This window comes from Periplaneta americana, chromosome 1 (assembly GCF_040183065.1).
Source record: "Periplaneta americana isolate PAMFEO1 chromosome 1, P.americana_PAMFEO1_priV1, whole genome shotgun sequence".
Taxonomy (NCBI): Eukaryota; Metazoa; Arthropoda; class Insecta; order Blattodea; family Blattidae; genus Periplaneta; species Periplaneta americana.
The window spans coordinates 202292594-202313609 of record NC_091117.1 but is presented as its reverse complement, the minus strand read 5'-3'; the positions used below and the strand labels follow the sequence as shown (position 1 = coordinate 202313609).

The 21016-nt window shown below is 34.4% G+C and overlaps 1 protein-coding gene across 7 annotated transcripts in view; it reads right to left on the bottom strand.

Annotated features, from left to right (window-relative positions):
* LRR (Leucine-rich repeat) overlaps positions 1-21016 on the bottom strand; it is a 213088-nt gene that overhangs the window by 102595 nt on the left and 89477 nt on the right. For 5 of the 7 annotated variants that reach the window (XM_069835694.1, XM_069835674.1, XM_069835728.1 and 2 more), the window contains exons 4-10: positions 19367-19426; positions 14904-15034; positions 13003-13177; positions 12819-12892; positions 9062-9226; positions 5382-5476; positions 2100-2141 (exon numbers count right to left, since the gene is read on the bottom strand). In XM_069835694.1, the coding sequence (XP_069691795.1) occupies positions 2100-2141; positions 5382-5476; positions 9062-9226; positions 12819-12892; positions 13003-13177; positions 14904-15034; positions 19367-19426 (742 nt within the window). The remainder of the gene's footprint in view (positions 1-2099; positions 2142-5381; positions 5477-9061; positions 9227-12818; positions 12893-13002; positions 13178-14903; positions 15035-19366; positions 19427-21016) is intronic. The other 2 variants (XM_069835711.1, XM_069835718.1) reach the window with 1 other exon arrangement.

Sequence of the window (21016 nt, the reverse complement as noted above, 5' to 3'; positions counted from 1 at the left end):
ATAAAAGTCATTTGTATTTGACTAACAATACTGCGAAAGTTTTGCATTATCTGTATCTGTAAATTTCGTTACCAGTTTCGGAAATGTTATTGTAACTGTTACTAGATGCATTATTAACTGTACACCTGGTAAAATAGCTGGTTTAATTAATGTGTTTTATTTAACATAATGTAAACGTGAGCTGCGATTATCAGTTTCACTAGGGTAATTTGCGTACAACCTTTTTTCATTTTTGGCACCACCACCAGAATTCCTTACCGGCCGCCACTGCTGTCTGTACTCTCTCACACATTCCTTTCACTAATTTTGGCATGCTTTGGTTTTACCAGTTCATCACTTTTACTTTCATTATTATCTTCCTTTCTTCATTAACAATAAACCCACGTGTACTCTGCTTGTGGCTTGTTACTTTCGTAAAAAAGGATTATCAACTTAACTGCCAGTGCATTCTCCTATGACGAACCACAACACAACCACAGAGAAGAATAATTTCTATAAACACTAATATTTTAATCTTCAGAACAATCACTCAACTATTTCCATCTCTTAGTGGCATGTTGGTCTGGTGCCATGGCGTCGTGGTCTAAGCGGAATGCACGCTGGTTCGATTCCTCGTGGGGGAAGAAATTTTCTCATGAAATTTCGGCCAGTGTATGGGACCAGTGTCCATCCAGGATCGTGATGCACTTGGGGAGCTACAATAGGTAGCGAAATCCGGTTACGCAAACCAGCTATAACAACTGGGGGGCTCTTCATGCTAACCACACAATACCTCCATTCTGGTTGGATGATTGGCCACCTCTGCTTCGGCATGTAGCCGTGAGGCGAGCAGCCGGCTGGTCGGTCTTGGCCCTTCATGGGCTGTAGTGCTACGGATTATTAGTGGCATGTTAGTCTGTGTACACTACCATCATTTGTGTCATGTCTTCATCAAAGAACGGTTTGAAAATAATACTGAAGAGGAGTTCTTCCTTTCTTTATGTCTACTGTACATTGGAGCAGCTATTCTATTGTTGCTTCAGCTAGTTCAATTTCTTCCAGTCATATTTCTTGAGTCATGAGGTTTTATTGCCTACATTTTACTCTCACTTCGGTCAACATTTCCATGTGGAGTTGTTGACTAGTGTGTAATTTTCAGTGACGAAGTTCCAGGTATCGCTTATGATGTTGGAAATCATTATGTTTCATTTGAGAAATTGTTACAAAGTGAAGAGAAACCAAGCAACGTGGCTCAGATGGGTACGTTTGAGACTCACATTCTGAAGATCCCAGGTTCAAACCCTGTGACACACACACCATTCTGAAGATCCCAGTGACACACAAGCAGGACATGTCTGACGAAATATGGACGTCTGTTAACCCTACTAATAATATTGCACCAAGTATAAAATGTACAATATATGGAGAAAATAAAAAAATGACTAGTACATACATAGCTGACTCAATTTTGTGTACATGGAACAAAAATTAGAGAAATATAAATTTCTTTATGTTATTGATAATTTAGGTACTTTTTTTATTATTAGAAAAATATATTGGGATATTAAAAAAAAAGTCTTCTTTGTGAAAAATGTTTGAGAAACACTGCTGTAAATGGTTTAACTCTTACAGATCGAATTCTTCTTTTAATACATGCAACGATTATGAAAGATAAGAAAAGATCATATTTACAAAGATAATACACTAATTTTATATTAAATTTCTGAAAAAAATTATAACAGTTATAGATTATTCAACAAGTGATGAATTTATACAGTTTATCAATATGACATAATTACACAAGTCACGTTTTTAAGGAAGAGAGTTAAAATGTTATGGGTACACAAAATTACAGAAGCACTTGACAAATAATATAATTTACTAAAAAGGTTGTTAAGTTCTTTAATGTCCACTCATTTTTTTATATCTTAATAATTCCTTAAACTCGGGTGATTAAAAACACCCATGAAAGCAACATAATTATTATAGAAGTTTGTGGACAACCCAAAACACATGCAAAGTGCAGAATGCAACACAAACACGTGAATAACTACACTACTCTTCATGCAAGCTACAAATAAAACAACTGCCTACAATGAAAAAGAACTTAAAATTCACACCTTGGATAATTTTGGCAACAATTCCACACAAACTAGTTGCACCTATAAAAAAGAGAATTCACACATGAAATAAGTGCAATTCTAAGTTTCATTAATATTTTTATTTTTCATGAATTTCCTACTTAGTAAATATTCGCATCCAACATCAAATTTCACGAAACATTTTTTCATTCCATCATAAGCCAGCACCTGAACTGGAAAAAATTGCACATGAAACAAAATCAATCAGGAATGCAAACCACATTAATTGAAAGACTGATTTGATTTCAAACCGAACTTACCACTCCAATGGCTTTCTTTTTAAATATAAATAGTTGACTTTAATTAAGTAACAATATACTGAAATGCAACGAAAAATATGAGAAAGGCGAATGGCCTGAGGATTTTATGGAGACAGTGTTGCTTCCAATACCGACGATAGATAATGCCAAGAAATGTTATGAGTTCAGGACTATCAGCTTGATATCACACTCAGTGAAGATTCTCCTGCAAATTCTGAATTTACGTTTATATTCTAAGATGGAAGGACAGTTGGAACAGCAGTTTGGTTTCAGGAAGGGAAAAGGTACAAGAGACGCAATTGGACTGCTACTAACAATCGACGAAAGATACCCACAGAAGAATAAAGAAGCGTATGTAGTATTTGTGGATTTAGAAAAGGCGTTTGACAGAGTGGATTGGAATACACTGATGGGGATCCTAAAGAAAACTGCTGTGGATTGGGAAGAGAGGAGGCTATTCAGTAATCTTTATATGAAACGAGTCAAAGTCAGGATAGGAAAAGAAATGTCACAAGGAAGTGAAATAGGAAGAGGAGTATGTCAAGGATACCCTCTATCACCTACCCCATTCAACATCTACTTAGAGGATTTAGTGAAGAACTGTTTTCAGAACATCAGAACAAGGGAGGAATGATAGTAGGAGGATGAAGAAGAAGAATAAAGTGTATAAGTTTTACAGATGATATGGCATTGTTAGCAGGAGAGGAGATGATATTAAGGAATATTCTACTGGACCTGAGTGACTGCTGTGAGCAGTATGGAATGAAAATAAATGCAAATAAGACGAAGATCATGGTCATAGGTAGAAAAATAAAGAAGGTAAATCTGCGAATTCTAAATGAGGCAGTAGAGCAAGTGTACAGCTTCAAATACTTGGGCTGTATTATAAGCAGTAACATGAACTGTTGCCGGGAAGTCAAAAGGAGGATAGCAATGGCAAAGGAAACTTTTAACTACCAGCAAGGAGGTGCTTCAGCACTCTTCTGGGCAGGAATCACGATGGGTCATCGCACACTAGTCCACATTCAGAGGAATATGAACACACAAAAGTATGAGCACAATGTCCTCGAACATATTACTCGTGGATTTAGAGCATCCATTGGAGCAGGTTTCACTTTAATGGATTATAATGCTTGTGCTCAACGTGCCAACTCTGTGAGCAGATATTTGGAAAGATATGGTATTCAAAGAATGACCAAATGTTTAACACTCTCTTATTTGGTAACTACTGAGGGTAGGATCATGATTTTTGTCCATATCGATAGAAAATCTAATAAGGAATCATTTACCCCTCTGGAAAATTTCAATAGTGTGGATGGTTTTCGTGTAAATTTAAGTTAAAAACCACTAATTTCAAGGAACTGAACAATCTGACAAGATTGCAACATTGTAGCCAGAGAGGGCGGTGGAAGGTAGTTCACCTAGGGAGAGGGATCTGAATTATTGACTTCTTATGAGAAGAAAGAGGAGTGTGTTACCAGAGTGCTGAAATTTCAACTTAATTTTGTAATTAACCGTGCATTTAATCAAAAAACGTAATATAGGTTCTGTATTCATGTAAGTGTACCCTAACGCCCCTTTCAATCTGCAGGATTATTTCATTTCCACCCTGTGTGTATATAGTATATGTTATATCCATAAGGTCAGCTTCATTTACTAGGTGTTCAGAAGCTACATTGAGCAACCAGACAGAATGAATGACAATTGGCAGCAGTGACAACACATCAATTTTCTTCCTTTGACAGACAATAATTAGAAAAGCTAGTTTATTCTCTATGAAAAGACGAAATATTTTGCCTACATGGAAACAAGTTGCTAGAGAAATAACTAATGAATTTTCTATCGTTCATAAGTGTATTATTAAAAATAACAGTAATATGAAAGTTTTGAAACTGGGTGAAGATGATAGGAATTCAATAAATGGCATTTATGTTTTTTTACATGCATCTGATTCAATTCCCATTACTTTTTTAAGACAGTCTCCTGCATGAAGATAAGATGGTCTTCTGTCTTATGTTTGATCTGTTTATCTTTATAATATTTGAGTCAATAAACACGTTTTACTCTATATCTTCAGATCGCTCTATCATAAATACATATTGAGATACTTTTTAAGTATCAAAATGATTAGCTACACAATCTCTGCATTCGGCTCAACAGTCAATATTAATAACTTAAAAGTCATTTCTAAAATGTATATTAATTAATATTTTCTTGTTTTAATGTAACATGCGTCTTTTTCAAGAAAAGATGGATTGTCAAAAACTAATTGAATAAACAATTCAACTACATTTGTTGACTTAAATTGCGAAGTGTAGAATAAATCTGTAATCCTATATCCAGCTCTCCATATGACCAGTGCTTTTTTTTCTGGAGGAACATGTCAGAATGGCATTCCAGCAGCTTTTCGTTGTATTTTTCATTATGGAACTGAGAAATCTGTTAATAATTGTGTTTTAACAGAATTTTTCTTTGAACTCCGCTTAGGCCCTGAAAGTCTTAAAGTTTGACGAAAAAAAGATTAAAAACGACAAAATTCCCGTACACTGGACAGTAATCATCTTCCCATATGCTATAAAAATATATTCTACACAGCGTTCCACCATCTTTTTCTCCAGAAGAAAAGCACTGCATATAAATATATGTGATTGCATAAATTGCTTAACGTAAATGTGACGAAAGGTATAAAGACACCTCAATATCGCCACATATATTCAGACTACAGTTGTCTGGAGTATAAATTATAAGATTTTGTTCAGTGCTAACATATCACCCATCTGAAATGAGTAGCTACAACAACATTTGACAAGCAAAACTGTCACAGAAATAGTTCCGCCATTAATAATTGATTTACAGAGTACAATTTGTCATAACACTAAATATCGTTTTTGTGCTTTGCCAAACAACTATTTTGTGCGAACATCCATCATGCCAAACTTCTAAAACAATCACACTTTAGGCACAACGTGTACAACAACAGTTCACAGATTACATATCTTACCTTTGTCTTCAATCATATTGTTCGACAAATCAAGGGTATGAAGAGGAGTGTTGTTATTTGCTATTAATGCCAATGATAATTTGTGAGCAAAATCCCTGAAAATCAAAGATGAAATAATCATAATTAAAGAAATGTAAACTAATAAAGTTATTGTTTAAGCAATTAAGTTACAAATGTGCATTCTGCTAGAAATAAATATAAGATATCAATTATTAAGATTAATATGATTAACTATAACGAAGCTCTGAAAACTTTTTCGTCTGATGTCAGTATAAAAACACACTACACCATGTTAACACATTTTCACGGACTATCTTAGTAAGACCCAGCACGTACTTGCTGTTTCTTCTGAGCAACTATTATTTTTGCTAGAATATAAAAGGTTATTAACAAAAGTGCATACACTGACATTTCAATTTCGACAACAAGAAAAGTTATGATGCATTCTACTTTTAAGATGATTCAACTGTTGCTCACGAAAACAGAACTTATTAATCTCTTTCGAGATTATTTGCCAAAAACAGATGAATCTGTGGAACATTTTTTTTTAAGTAGGTTATTTTACGATGCTTTATCAACATCTGTGGAACATGATGAACGTCCTACTCACATACGAAAGGTTTCAATCAAGTTGACTTTATGATACATTTTAGTCAATATTGTGAGGAGTCATCCTTCAATTATGGGAGGAAGTGTTATGTTTGTTGTTTTGAAATGATGTGAGTAGACATGTCAATTCCCTGGCTATCATAGTTAAGCAAACTTCCTGTATGACCCAATATGAGCAAATGCTGTGTAATTATCAGTGCTGGACCCCGGACTCATTTCACCGGCATTATCACCTTCATCTCATTCAGACTCTAAATAACCTAAGATGTTGATAAAGCATCGTAAAATAACCTACTAAAAATATATATAAACAAGATTTTCTAAAATGTAAATTTAAGTCTTGATAATATTAATAAATGTTCATATTAAGATGATTTTGACTGTTTTTTAACTAATTTTAAAGTGTCGGAAAATAACAGATATCCTTCTCAACCACTTGAAGAGAAAAGGTGATCCAACATTCAAAATGTTACGTCTATGAGATTTTGTATTCTTTATCATTGATGGAAAAGGCTCAAGGTACATGAAACAGTTTTCATTAAAAAAGTGTGAAATGATTTGTTTCAATACGTCTTGTAATAATACAATACTTTAAACACAATGATATGCTGTGAGCTTTTCTTTCCTTCTTTCTAAAAGACTTATAAAATTACAAATGAGACGACATTTTTATTTTTATTATAACTTTGTTTTTGTATGTATTTATTTACACTGCAAGTGGGCAAGCACCCGGTGGCAGTGGTATATACAATATTAACAATACACAGTTAAAATGATAAGCAATACACAATAAAATTTACAATAGCCTACATAATAAAATTTACAACACATATACAATTTTATACACAATACAATAAGAATACACAATACAATTTAACACAATAATAATTAAACATAAAATAAAACACCTAATTTTACAACACAACCTACATAATTATGTATAGGTCCTACATAATTTTCAATAGTCTTTCACTTTACTCTCATCTCATTCCCTGTAGTGGCACTATGACGCATTTCACTGACACTTTAGCACACATTTCACTGACACTATAGAACACATTTCATTGACGCTATAAATTATCACTGATCGGAACTGTTCACTGCACTGTAAAACCATAACTTCACTGACTCACCTCGCTTCACTGATACAATAGTTCAAATAAGTCAAATAATTGCATTCTTATGCATACTTATAAACAGAACTACATTTAAACTAAACATTTCTAGTCTAAGGCCCTCTTACACGCTATTTTTAAATAATTTACAATTCAAACCAAGGAAGTAAACTCGTCAGGCTAGATAAATACATGCCACCTTAAAAAATTAAGTGTTGAATGTCACCTTAATTTTAATTTTCACTTTATACACAACTCTTTAAATTATTCTTGAATCTCCTTAAGGAAGGACAGCCCTCAAAGACCGCTGCAGGTAGGTCATTCCAATCATTTATAGTTCTATTTAAAAATGAGAATTTACCTACATCCGTTTTCTGTTTCCTACATTTGATTTTAAAATCATGATCGTTCCTACCATAGTACGTTGGCTTTTCTAACCGAGCCGTTATGTCTACCCATGCTTTCTGACCTAGATGTGCTCTATACAATGATGTTATTCTAGTTTTCCTACGTCTGTTTTCCAAAGTTTCCCATTTAAGTTCTTTTATCGTATCGTTCCCATCTTCTCTTTTACCTTTAACAAATTTAGCTGCCCTATACTGGATTCTTTCTAAGGAATTTATCTGATATATTCTATAGGGATCCCAACACGTAGTTCCGTATTCCATTAACGGTCGCACTAATGTTAGATATGCTATTTCCCTCGATTTGGGGCTAGCCTTTCTCAAGATTCTCATAATAAAGTGAAGTGCCCTCCATGCTTTGCCTGTAACATTATCAACATGCTCTCCCCAAGAAAGTTTGGAGTTTAAATACACTCCTAGGTATTTACAACATTGTTCTTGCGGAATTACAACACCACTGAATTCGTAATTTAGACTAGTTTCCTCTCGGGTTTTACAAAATGTTATAGATTTACTTTTAGAACCATTTATTTTCATCCTATGCTTTAACGCCCAGTTGTAAATGTTATTCAAGTCTGTTTGAATAGCATCTACATCTGAATTATTTCTAATCTTTCTATAGATAATGCAGTCGTCTGCAAATAGCCTCACATTTGATGTAATATCCTGGCATAGGTCATTTACGTAAATTATAAAGAGTAATGGACCCAGAACGCTGCCCTGTGGCACCCCTGAACTTATATTTCCAATTTCCGATATTTCATGACCTACTCTAACTCTCTGGATTCTACCTTTTAAGAATTCTTGGATCCATAGCACCACTCTTTTATCTATTCCTAGCCTACTTAACTTATCTATTAATATGTCATGTGGCACCAAATCAAATGCTTTCGAAAAGTCAATCACAACTGCATCGATTCTTCCGCCTCTATCTACCTCTTCAGCTAGATCCTGAACCAGCGACGTAATTTGACTATCACATGAGAAGCCTTCCCTAAAACCATGCTGGCGGTTGTAAAACCAGTCTTTCGCATTTAGAACATGACGAATATAATCCGATATCAAATGCTCCATGACTTTACATACGACAGATGTAAGGCTAATCGGTCTGTAGTTTCCGACATCTAATTTATTTCCACCTTTATGTATGGGTACCACTATAGCTGATTTCCAGTCACATGGAATAGCTGCATTGTTTATGGAAACATGAAATATACGCATTAAGTATGGAATTATGGCCTCGGAACCTAATTTAAGAATGAAACCTAATTTAAGAATAAAACCTAATTGAAGGTGTAAAATTTTTAATTCTGAATTAGGATTAGATACCCTATTATTTTTAATGTAAATTATTTTCACATAAGTAATACTAGCTAGGATCTTGAATCTCAAAGAATTTTGCGATATTTTAATCTATTCTATAACATACAGAATCTTACAACATAATTCAAAAAAACTTAATCAGATTCGTAGACACTAAAATCCCAGAACAATCTCCTTAAACATCACTTCAAAGGCATTCAGTACATTGTTGAGATGCCATGTCACTTACCATTTTACTCCCAGGTTGTCTAAGTAAAGCTCTTCTATGCTAAGTGACTTCTTCATTACATGAAGGATTCTATCAAGTGCCTCATGCGTCAGTTTGATGTTGCTGGCCCGCAGCTTTGTGAACCACGTGTTATACTCCAGGGCACTTATTATTGGCACAATATCCCTGTAAACGCAGATGAAAACTAAAATCTGTTACTGAAGTATTCCTCTGGTATTCAGAGGGAGGATGGAGGAGAAAATCACATTAAGGGTATATGTACGTGAACAACCACAAATATCAGAAAATGCAGTCTCAAATTTCTAAAATATAATAAGAAAATAAACTCACAATTGGACAAAAATTACAAGGTACCACAACAAGACTTATCAGAACTTAAATATCCGATAAAAGTATAAAAAAGGTTACTAATAATATTTTTCAAACCAGTTTTATCAGAGTATGAAAAAAAAAAAAAAACAACAAATTCCGCAGTTTCATAATTTGGTAACCATAACATTGTTAAGGTCACTCCGACATCTTTAATATTTTTCCTGCATGTAATAAACACTTATTTCTGAAAAAAAAAGACTACTCTCAGACATGTAGAGTTGTTTATTTTAATACAATTAATTTTTTATTTGTCCTATATAAAATATATTAAAATTTACATAATGTTTTGTGACCTAATGTTTCTACTTTCAAAGAAATGGGCATTATTGTGGCTTACCTTTTGCATAAATGCATGTTAAATCAGTGTACAAAATTTCAGAATTCTATCTCTAATGGTTGTGGAGTTATGAAATAATATGTGTGAAAATGTTCAAATTTTGGAAAATTTAATTTAAAGTAAAAAGTGAATTCTTAAAAATATTATCAATAACTTTTTTAACATTTCTATTAGATATTTAAGTTCTAATAAGTTTTGTTGTGGTACTTTGTAATTTTTGTCCTATTGTGGGATCATTTCCTTATAAAATTTTAGAAATTTAGAGCCTGCATTTTCTGATAATATTTATACATATACCCTTAAGGAAAATACTGTGGAGTAGCAAGTATGGTAACAGCCATAGATTTTCATGTAACGTATTCGAAACCTAACTGTTACTGTAAGTTACCAAAATAATGTGATGCAAGTGAAATAACAGGTGGAGAGATATACTTGGAAGGAAGTCATGGTGTCCTCAAAATAGGGCATTGGGATGAAGTGTTATATGACACTCTTATGCGCAAGACTGATATATTGCTTGTGTTTCATTTGTTATGACTAGACTCATCAGTGATATTAGAGCGTGTTATTACTATTCAATGACTGGCTCCTTGATGTAGTGATTAGTTTGCCTGACTATGAAGCAACAAGTTGCAGATTCTATTTCTGGCTATATGTAAGAAATTTTTCAAAGGTGTACAGTTTGGAATGTATAAAACTCTTATAAGGTCTGTATTATTTACGCATCTGAGACTTGGCCATTGTCGAAGTCAGATGCGACATTATTATGTACATTTTAAAGAAAGATTCTTAGGCAAATCTTTGGACCAGTTAGAGAAAACAGAACATGGAGAAGAAGATATAATTTCGAACTGTACAGATTATATAATGAGCCGGACATTGTTAAATTTATAAAAATAAGAAGATTGGATTGGGCCAGGCATGTTGTGAGAATGCAAGATGATAGAGTTGCAAAGAGAGTTTTTAAATTTATTCCGATGGAAAGAAGGAAGGTTGGGAGACCGAGATTGAGATGGGAAGACTGTGTGATGGATGACATCAAGACTTTGGGTGTTAGAAATTGGAGAAGTTTGACATTGGATAGGGAGGAATGGCGAAAACTTCTGAAGAAGGCCAGGGCCCATGAAGGGCTGTCGTGCCATTGATGATGATGATGTACAGTTTGGAATAGTGTCCACTCAGCCTTGGAAGTTGATCAGATTTGGATGGAATTAACGACTCACTGTGGAACCAAAGAGTATTGGTTCAATTTTGACTTATATTGCGGAATAGAAGCCGGAGAAAGAGAAAATAATGGCTTGCTGGTAAGATCAAAAGTGATTCTCAATAGGCTCCACTGTGTTCTTTGGTAACTTTTTCACAAGCCATGACATCCTTATTCATCTTCAATGACTAGCAGAGAGAACAACAGAAAATGTAAGAGAGAATCGTACTGGAGAGTGTCCACTGAGAACAGCAAAGACTTAAAGAAGCAAGATCGAGATACATTTGACTATCAGTATAACCGAAATGGAGAGGTACTTTTCGTTCAATGGAATGACAATAAATGAATCACTACTACCACCAATTACGATACTATAAATCTCATTCTTTCAGTAACTGGATGAAACAGAACGTGGAACAAAAGATGGCCATGCTACAACTCGGAGTATACTAAGTCTTACAACTTCCATATAGGAGGTGTCGATCATAATGATTGGCTGGTAGGAAAATAAGCAATGTATTACTGGCACTTATTTACAAGAACGATAGACATGGCATTAGTGAATGCCTGGCATCTATACTGAAACATGTACATGGTAAATTGCTTCTAATTTCAGATGTGAAATAACTATGCCTTTTCTGAAACTTGAAAAACAGCAGAAAACAACTTGGGCAACCCTCTGTATCATCATCTACTCACCTAAGAGTTATTCCTGATGTTAGAATGGAGTTGGACACATCATTGCTCGAAAAAAGAAACAGAGAAGACGTAGACGACTAGCTGTGCAGGAAAACTGAAGTCATACTGTGAGAACTGTAAAGTCACACGGTGCATTCAATGTTGTGCACCATTTCACAAAATACAGTAAAACCCCAATTATCCGTCACCCTATTAACGGATTGATGGATTATCCGACTGTCTTTCTCACCCTTTTTTTTTTTTTTTGTGGCTACAGAAACATATGAAGTACTATTGTACGATATATTAGTACCAGTACGTATTTTTTTTCTCGAGAGTGTTATTACAAGTCCTGACATTTACACAGCATGGTCTACTGTTCGAGTACAACTTCTGTCCGTATTGTACAATTTCTACTTATATAAAATATATTCCATGAGTGCCAAAACAAAACGTGTTGTGCTAAGTACAGAAAAAAGTGCAAATAATTGAGTTGTTTGGGGAAAGAAAAACTGTGGCTCATCTCACATCAGAATACGAGATTGATGTTACAATTCTGCGAGAATTAATAGACCTAAAAATCAACAATAAAATGTATAAGGTACGTATATCTACAACACGAAACCTGTACTATTCTTATCTTTCCACTGGCATCCATTACAAGGAATTTCCTTGCCCCTTAAAAACCAGTTGTTGACAACCAGACTTAAGTGAGAGAAATATTGAGCACGGAGGAAATTAAAAAAGTTCAACTACCATCCGCTTAATTCACGAAAATATTTTATGATATGGATTACCTGATTTTTTCGATTAACCATTCAGTTCACCCCCTTCATTACCACGGATAATAGAGGTTCTACTGTATAACTATATTAGGCAATCGGACTGAATATAAACTGATGTGACATTTCAGTGTGTTTTATTTTGATGTAGGGCTAACTGTATTTGTTTTCAGATTTTTTGTAACTTGAACATTTAGAGCTAAGGTTAACATTAGATCCCACTGTCCTATTTGGAGAACACCCATTATCTCCGAAACGGGATAACAGAAAATATTAAATGCATACATTTTGCAGGGTTTTCTGATGTGTTTACGATAAATGAAACATCAATAATTGAAAAATAATAGTTGGGGCATAATGGATTAATGTTTGCAAGTAACATACTTTGGATCTAGGTGATCGAAATCTCGCAAGCACAGCTCTCGTGTATCATGAGACAAATAAATAGTATCCACATCCTGCAACAAACAAAAATCACTATTAGTAGAAGTGCTATTTACTTACGGAGCAAATACTGATATGGTAACTTTAAAATAATTAATACTTTAAAATCACGTTGCTAACTTACCCACGATACCTCTTCCCTGTATGGCATACCATGAAAGTCACACATACAAGCATACTGCGTAGAAAATCCCCCACAGGGTCCCAAACCTCGTCCATCATGACTACGACTGAGTTCTCCCTCTTGTAATTGTTGGATGCGTTTACTAGGTAATACTTCCACCTTTCGTATGATGTGTCTGCAACCAAAGTTTTGAACTACAGGAACTAATAAAAAAGTAATGACGCATCATTTTATTATTTAGTTAAATAAATACAATATTTCCAATCATGATGCACTAAATACTGGCAATTTCAATACATATATTAAAATCAGAAATAAACTGCACAGCTGCTTTAATTTGTGATAAAATGATTATTATACTTTTTAAACTAGTTACAGTAAATGTAAATTCTGTGAGATGCTGTGTGTATCAGCTGTTGTATTATTATTGTTAGCTTTTTTTAAACCTTTTATATTATTATTATTATTATTATTATTATTATTATTATTATTATTATTACTGTTATTCTCTTATTTCATTTAATTATACTTATATGTATTTGTATTCTTTTATTTAATTATATTTCATTACTAGCCGTACCCGTGCGCTCCGCTGCACCCGTTAGAAATAAATATAAAGTAATTACATAATTAAAATAGGACATTTGATCCAGGGAACATTCGTGTTTGATATAAGGATAAATCGTTTATTATGTTACTTAATTTAAATTGTATTTGCATAATTAAAATGCGATCATTTTGATCCAAAGACCACTCATTTGGTCATAAAAATTATTTTAGGAAATACAGGAAACGAATATACAGAATAGCCTATCAAGTTTTCTGTGCATAAGAAGCTATTTTAATCTTACCTGTCCTCGATTCACTCACAAGTTACTGTAATAACATTATGTCCATCTAGAGAAACTACACTTTCCAATGGTGAATTAATAATTAATTATACAAATTGGTTAATTTAGCTTCTGATATTACTTCATACAAACACAGAAACATTATCTGTAGGCTATCTTTCATAGCTTTCGATTGTTGCTGTCCAAGGCCCCTTATAGACGAAGTCATTTGTTTTTTAATTCATTACACGGCCTTAGATGGCAGTTATTTTAATTTTAAAACTCATTTATCTCATTAAATATCAGTCCTATCAAAATCTTTCAAGGAATAAAACTTATCGGAAATTATTTTTAAAGAAACTTTTGTTATGTAACATTGTTCACAAAAATCAATAATAAGCGAGATATTTCGATTTATTTAATTCAGGCCCCCTTATAACCCCCCTTTTAAATAATGTATTTTGAATGCCATATAGCCTAAAATCTAAGTTACAACGAACTTAATTTATATTCCAATTTTCATCGAAATCCGTTCAGCCATTATCGCGTGAAAAGGTAACAAACATACAGACAGAAAGACAGACATACAAACAAAAATTTCGAAAAAGCGATTTTCGGTTTCAGGGTGGTTAATTGTATATGTTAGGACCAATCATTTTTGGAAAATCGAAAATTACCAGAAAAATTTCGGCTACAGATTTATTATTAGTATAGATATATCATCTAATATCCAGCCTTGGCTTTATTTGTTTCATTCCACTGCGCTATGTTGGTCAAATCCATAATCATCCCCTACATCTGACCCAGTATACGTAACCAATATGCTATGAGGCGTTTCACATATGGTTTTAGAGACTGAATTGTTAGATGCATGGTATGTGTAACGTTTCACAGCAGACTTGGTAACCACTAGATCACACTGAGAGCTGAGCTGAATGTTCTGTAGGTGTTACCACAGCCTACAACTGCATCTCTCAAACAAGGAAAGAAGAAGAAAGAAGAAGTAGGAGATAGTGAGCTAAAACCTCACAAAAGAAAAACCTAGACACTTTTATAAATATGTTTACTCACTGCAGAGGCACAGTGGGGAAAATATTTCTTATTGCAGTTGCCAGAGCCATCACCATTGCATCCACTTCTTGACTGCCAGTCTCATCACCCGTTAAAAATGAGTATACCTTGTCTCCTACAGTCAAACTCAACTGTAAAAAAAATACATACTGTAAGTGGTGAGTACCATTCCTTCTTCACATATAACGAAAATAAATTGAGCTATTAACTGTGTGAGTCACATATCATATGTGAATGGTAAATGCCATACGTAACCATTTAAAAAGATTTTTACCTTTCTAAAGGGAGGTAGAAAAGTTACATAATCAAAACTAGTTATTACAACTATTTTAATAAATATTCATACCTAATGAAGTTCACAGGTCATAAAATAAAAGTGTCGAATTTATACGTTAGCTTGTTTCTGTGGAATCACACATGCACGTGAATTTCCACGCTGACATTTAATTTAATTTCTGTAAGCTACATCTCTGGATATGCATATAATAGTAACATCCCCAAGTAGGGACAATACTTCTCTTTTCCATTTTTTAGAGGGAGGGACCCAATGGCTAACACTGTAATCTTATCACTCCTTTGGAGGATACAGGCTATCATAAAAGATGAAGGACACAATATCTCATATTAATTGGTTATTTACAGACCTGTTACTAAATCTACGTATTACTCTGTGAAGAGATTGATTAAATCTACATACTTAGACTTCAACAAACAAAATTTTATAATACAAGGGAAAAAATGGAACTCTCTGCATCATAATCCACAGTTAATTCCCGATTTACCACGAAATTCGTCTGTAGCTGCATTTAGATTGGCAACAGGCCATGACTGTTTGGCCAAACACCTGCATAGAATTGGAATATATCAGTCCCCTAACTGTCCATTGTGCAACTCAAACCAAGAAATGGATTCGGAACACCTCAAAATCTGTGCTTCAGTGGCTGATCATGATAATATCTTTGAAAAATATTGGAGTGCAAGAGGTCAAATGACTTTATTGTCACACGCCTGGCATTAGAAAACAACAACAACAACATTTATATTCTTTAGTATTTTGTATTTTTACAAGAAAGGTTTATTTTTATTTTAGGAGAAACTTTGACTGCTTCCATGGTCTGGTGGTCAGCATGCTGGCTTCCAGATCTGGAGGTCCTAGATTGGATTCCCGGGCTCGACTCTCTGGGAATTTTCTTTGAAGAAGAAAAGTTTTCTGGGTATCTACAGTCTAGAAATTTGTATGAAAGCAAGTGTGATTATAAATAAATACAATGTATCAGGACTGTCGCTGTGCAGAAACCTGAACACATGTTTCAATGCCTCATTGTCTACAAGTGACGTCATATGGGATCTTACTCAGAAGGCACTAGGAGATTCTAGAGAGCTAACAATGAATTAAAAAGGAGAAACTTATTTATATGGCCAACTACGTCTATGCTTTCATTTGATTAGTATATTGTGCCCCCAATGGTTGCGAAGCCTAAAGAAATTTCATTTATTTTAACACAATTTGTAATAGATGGCATGGGAAGCATTTTTATTAGACATAGTGATAACCACGATTTGCTAGTGGCACATATATCTTACCATTTCCGTCACCTGCAAGAATAATCACGTAAGCCACACTACATGCACTACTGACCAGAAGCTTAAATAGGGCAACTCCACTGAACCTACATATATATATATATATATATATATATATATATATATATATACATACATACAGGGTGTTTCCGGGCTAGTGTTACAAACTTTCAGGGATGATGGGGAAGGGCCTATGTATTAATTTGAGATAAGGAACCATGGTCCGGAAATGACTGAGTCGAAAGTTATAAGCAAAAAAAAGTTGTGTGGAAATGGAATTGTAATTTGACACCACGTGCCCTCCTTCCCTTAACCTTGGGAACAGTCGTGGAAAGATGGTATGGGTCGGATGTCTCCTACTTGGCTGGATACAATCTGTGAGCTTGTCTACTGTTCCCATTGGCTCATCCGTATTCGAAAATCATGTCTGCATATTCCGCTCTTGTGTACGCCTCCATTTCACTAGGACTGATCGACTGGACACTGCAACTTGTACACATACACTGCTGTCTACAGACGTGCATATCAGGACCGACCATGTCCGTTACACATTACGCCATTTGCATTGCTTTACTGTAGTTTCCTGTCCCCACCCTCAGACAGCGCACTGAATGGAATACTGTAAGTAGACAATGTAAACAACGTCAGATGAATACAATATGTGTAAGATGTACAGATAAATACACATAAATAAGGCGTACAGAGGGATAAAATTATTTCATTTCCACACAAATATTTTTGCTTGTAATTTTCGATTCAGTCATTTCGGGACCAGGGTCCTTATCTAAAATTGATACATGTGCCCTTCCCCATCATCCCTGAAAGTTTGTAACACTAGCCCGGAAACACCCTGTATATATATATATATATATATATATATATATATATATATATATATATATATATATTGCATCAAGAATGGATTGTTCATTACTAGACAGCATAACTGATAACAGTGCATGAAAATGCTGTACTATCACGACGCATGACAGAGAGTTCCATTTTTCTTGATGTGTCATTGGTGCTCAGGACTCGATCATGTCATTTTGGTGTAGTGGAAATATCTAATATAAAAATGAGTTGTAAACAGATGCAGGGCGCACTTTGCCAAGTCAGAGATCAACTAGATGGTCAATTAAAGAAGAATCGACAAGAAAAATCTCATGGTTACCACCTCCATCACCACCACCACCATCCCTACCACCACTGCCATACTAATACAGGTGTTAATACAACTACTTCTTCAGCTACAAGATCAATATACACTACTGGTCAAAAGTTTTCAATCACCTATCACAACTATGGATTTGTTGTTAAAACAGGGATTTCGTTTTTAATATTCTATCATATCATAATGCTAGAGAGAGAAAATATTTATTTTTTTGGCCTATTTAGTTTTTTCGATATGTTTGTACATTGAAATAGAGTACACAGAGTGATTCACGAGGAAAGGTAAAAAATTTAGGATGTGAATTCTAAAGTCATTCTGAGTGAAAAAGTTCATATGAATATAGGTCCGTTTTCGAACGGTTACGGAGGTATGGCTCTTTGATTTCACAAAAACTTCTGAGATCCCATTGTACGAACTCGCATTTAGAGACAGATAAAGGATAAATTTACAGTTTATATTCACGTATGCATATTCTAGAAGTCGGGGTCGATGTTTTCGCACATTTTCAAAGGTACCTACTTCTGCTTCAGTGCACTGTTGCGCTCGGGCGTGAATCGCGCTCATCGCTCGGGAGAGTTACACGTGGTTGTTTTTATGCCGCATTCAAAATACGGTCGATTAGCGCCTCTCTCGTTTTCATCTTCCTTTGCTATACCAAGTCTTTCACCCAACCCCATAGACAGTAAATACTCTTCGATATGGTACCCTTCTGTTCGGAAAGCGTCGTTCATATTCAGCGACGGCACACAAGGAACTTCCATCACACAAACCATAAACATACACAATATCGGCGTATTCTGCAGTCGAAAATTTATAAGGCATCTTGAAAAACACAACTTAACTCTTCCGATAACTGTACCTGTATAACTACTGTACTGTAGGTAGCTGACTGAACTGCTGTGAACTGCTAAGTGATAGCGTATTTGTTGCGACATTTGTAATGCCCCACCACCCGGTTTGTTTCTCTTCTCTTATCTACATCGCTCACAATGCAGATTCCAATGTTACGTCATTTATCGGTGACCTTGTCACTTCAGCAGCATATGGTAAAGTCTGATTCATATTGGGGGCGAGACGTTTTACCAAAACAATGGATCTAGCTCCGCCATTGTTCGAAAACGGACCTATGTTCATATGAACTTTTTCACTCAAAATGGCCTAAGTTATCGTATCCTAAATTTTTTACCTTTCCTCGTGAATCACCCTGTATAGTTGTTTTCATAGCTGATCAAAACTTCTGACTGGTAGTGAATATGTGAGCAAAAGTTCATTCAATTATGTAAGTTTAACTTTTATAATTTGGTTTTAAAATACACGTAATTTGATTTGACTTGAATTGATTTAACTTTTGTTCAAAATTCTCGCACAATATCACTAATTGAATTTCCAGATAAGAGTTAGTAGAGCACAGCGTTAGATTGCTTGGTGTCATCTGACGAGTGTATGACTGAATAGTCTGCACAACAAAAATGTTAAAAATCTGTGATTGGAAGATGATCTGCACAAAGTATGATGGCATTTTATTGTCAATTCAGCAGTAAAGGGCTTTCGATGATGATGATGATGATGATGATGATGATAATGATGATGATGATGATGATAGTAATAATAAATAACACTTTTAGTCATCAAAGTTGTCATCAAATGACAGCATTACTTAGAATGGATGTGATTTACTTGCTATATTTGAATTACATTTCACACTCGCCTGATTTGGTTTCTTGCTTTCAATCGCCTGAATTTCCAAGTAATGGAAGTGGAAATCAATCTGAAACAAAGTAAAAAAGGATATCACTTTTAAGTATGGGCTATTCCATCTCAAATCGACCGAAATATAGAGAAAATTGACCTTGCAATTTTTAAATACAATGAAACTTTTTCTGTCCGTTGACAACTGTGATACAATGCTTTGTGCAAAGTTTGAGGCATCAGAACTTCATTGCGTTTAAATTAAAAATATTTTAATTTATAGTATTTTCATAAAATTAGCAACTTTAAACTGTTGTGGCTCCGAAACCTTTTCACCCAGTGATCAAAATCATGGTTTATTTTGATGCTGAGAAGTTAAAGTTTATATTGACATGTAAACAGTATTTCTTACTTTTTATGGAAATGGAGAAATTTAGATTTTTCTTCATTAAGACGCCTTTGCCCACGAAAAAATATTTTTAAAATATATGGTTAGATTCCGCATTGAAAGTACAAATAAACATATGTTTTTTACTGGTGCACCGTTGATAACAAAGTATTGAAAATATCAAATAAAGAAAATAAATAGTATGCGTGTGAACTAACCAGCTGACTGTGAGGCGGGAGCAAGCAAGGCCAGGAGACATAAACACGTTGATGTTTCATCTAGTAGTGCATAGCTGGACTAGCTTTATCACAAGTTTTCATAAACACAGGAGTAAAATGACGCCCAACGCTCGCTTATCTTCAACTCTCGGCCAGTTCCTGCGGTACTGCGCCGTTCAAGTCTAGGCGTGTGAATATAATTTATTTAATACCCTCGAAACTTATTGCCGGCCCACTAAGCAAATAATGCCGAATCCCTCTTAATAATGCAAGGTTTTTTCTCAATATTATTTACATTTTTACAAATGGGCAAAAAGCCTAAAAGTAAGAAAATCAGATTATCTGTCTCTCTGTATAAAATAAAAATAAGGATTACTTCTTAACACAATCTACCAAATGTCAGCTTTAAAATGAGCTCCCGTCCAATGTTCTGCAGTAAACGGTTCCAGAGTTCTGAGCACTGAAAGAGGCTTGTTTTTATAAAATACGCTAAATTTGTCGCTCAATAGTACGAAAACCGTTTGACTTTCGATAGTATATTTTTGAAAATGCACTCTCTTCAGCACCTTCTATAAATAGGGAAAAAATTAGAGTATTAAAAAAATGCGAGGTTTTTTACTGATCGATTTCATATGGAATAGCCCGAACATGTATGACAGCTATTAATGGAATTCTTCTTCTTTCTTGTACCTTTTTGCCGTCAAGCATTGGGGTCCTTCAGTCACTTTCTAAACTGAGGTTATAGAAATTAATAACATCAATTATTTATTTATTTAACCTGGTAGAGATTAGTGAATTTCCAAAACAGAGCTGTAAAACGTCCATAGAGAAATTTAAACCCAATGTTGTATGCAACTGAAAAGCACAATATCTAGTTAATAAAGACGATAAAATAAATATGTAATCATCCTGGACATGAGAAAATTGTAACTATATGAAATATCTCCAAGGTTCTAAACAGGACCGACATTTATTGGCATGTCATCTTTTTTGTTGGTATATTACAAACACCGCTTCTGTGTACTTGTGAATATTTTATTATTTCATGTAACTGTTTATTGTA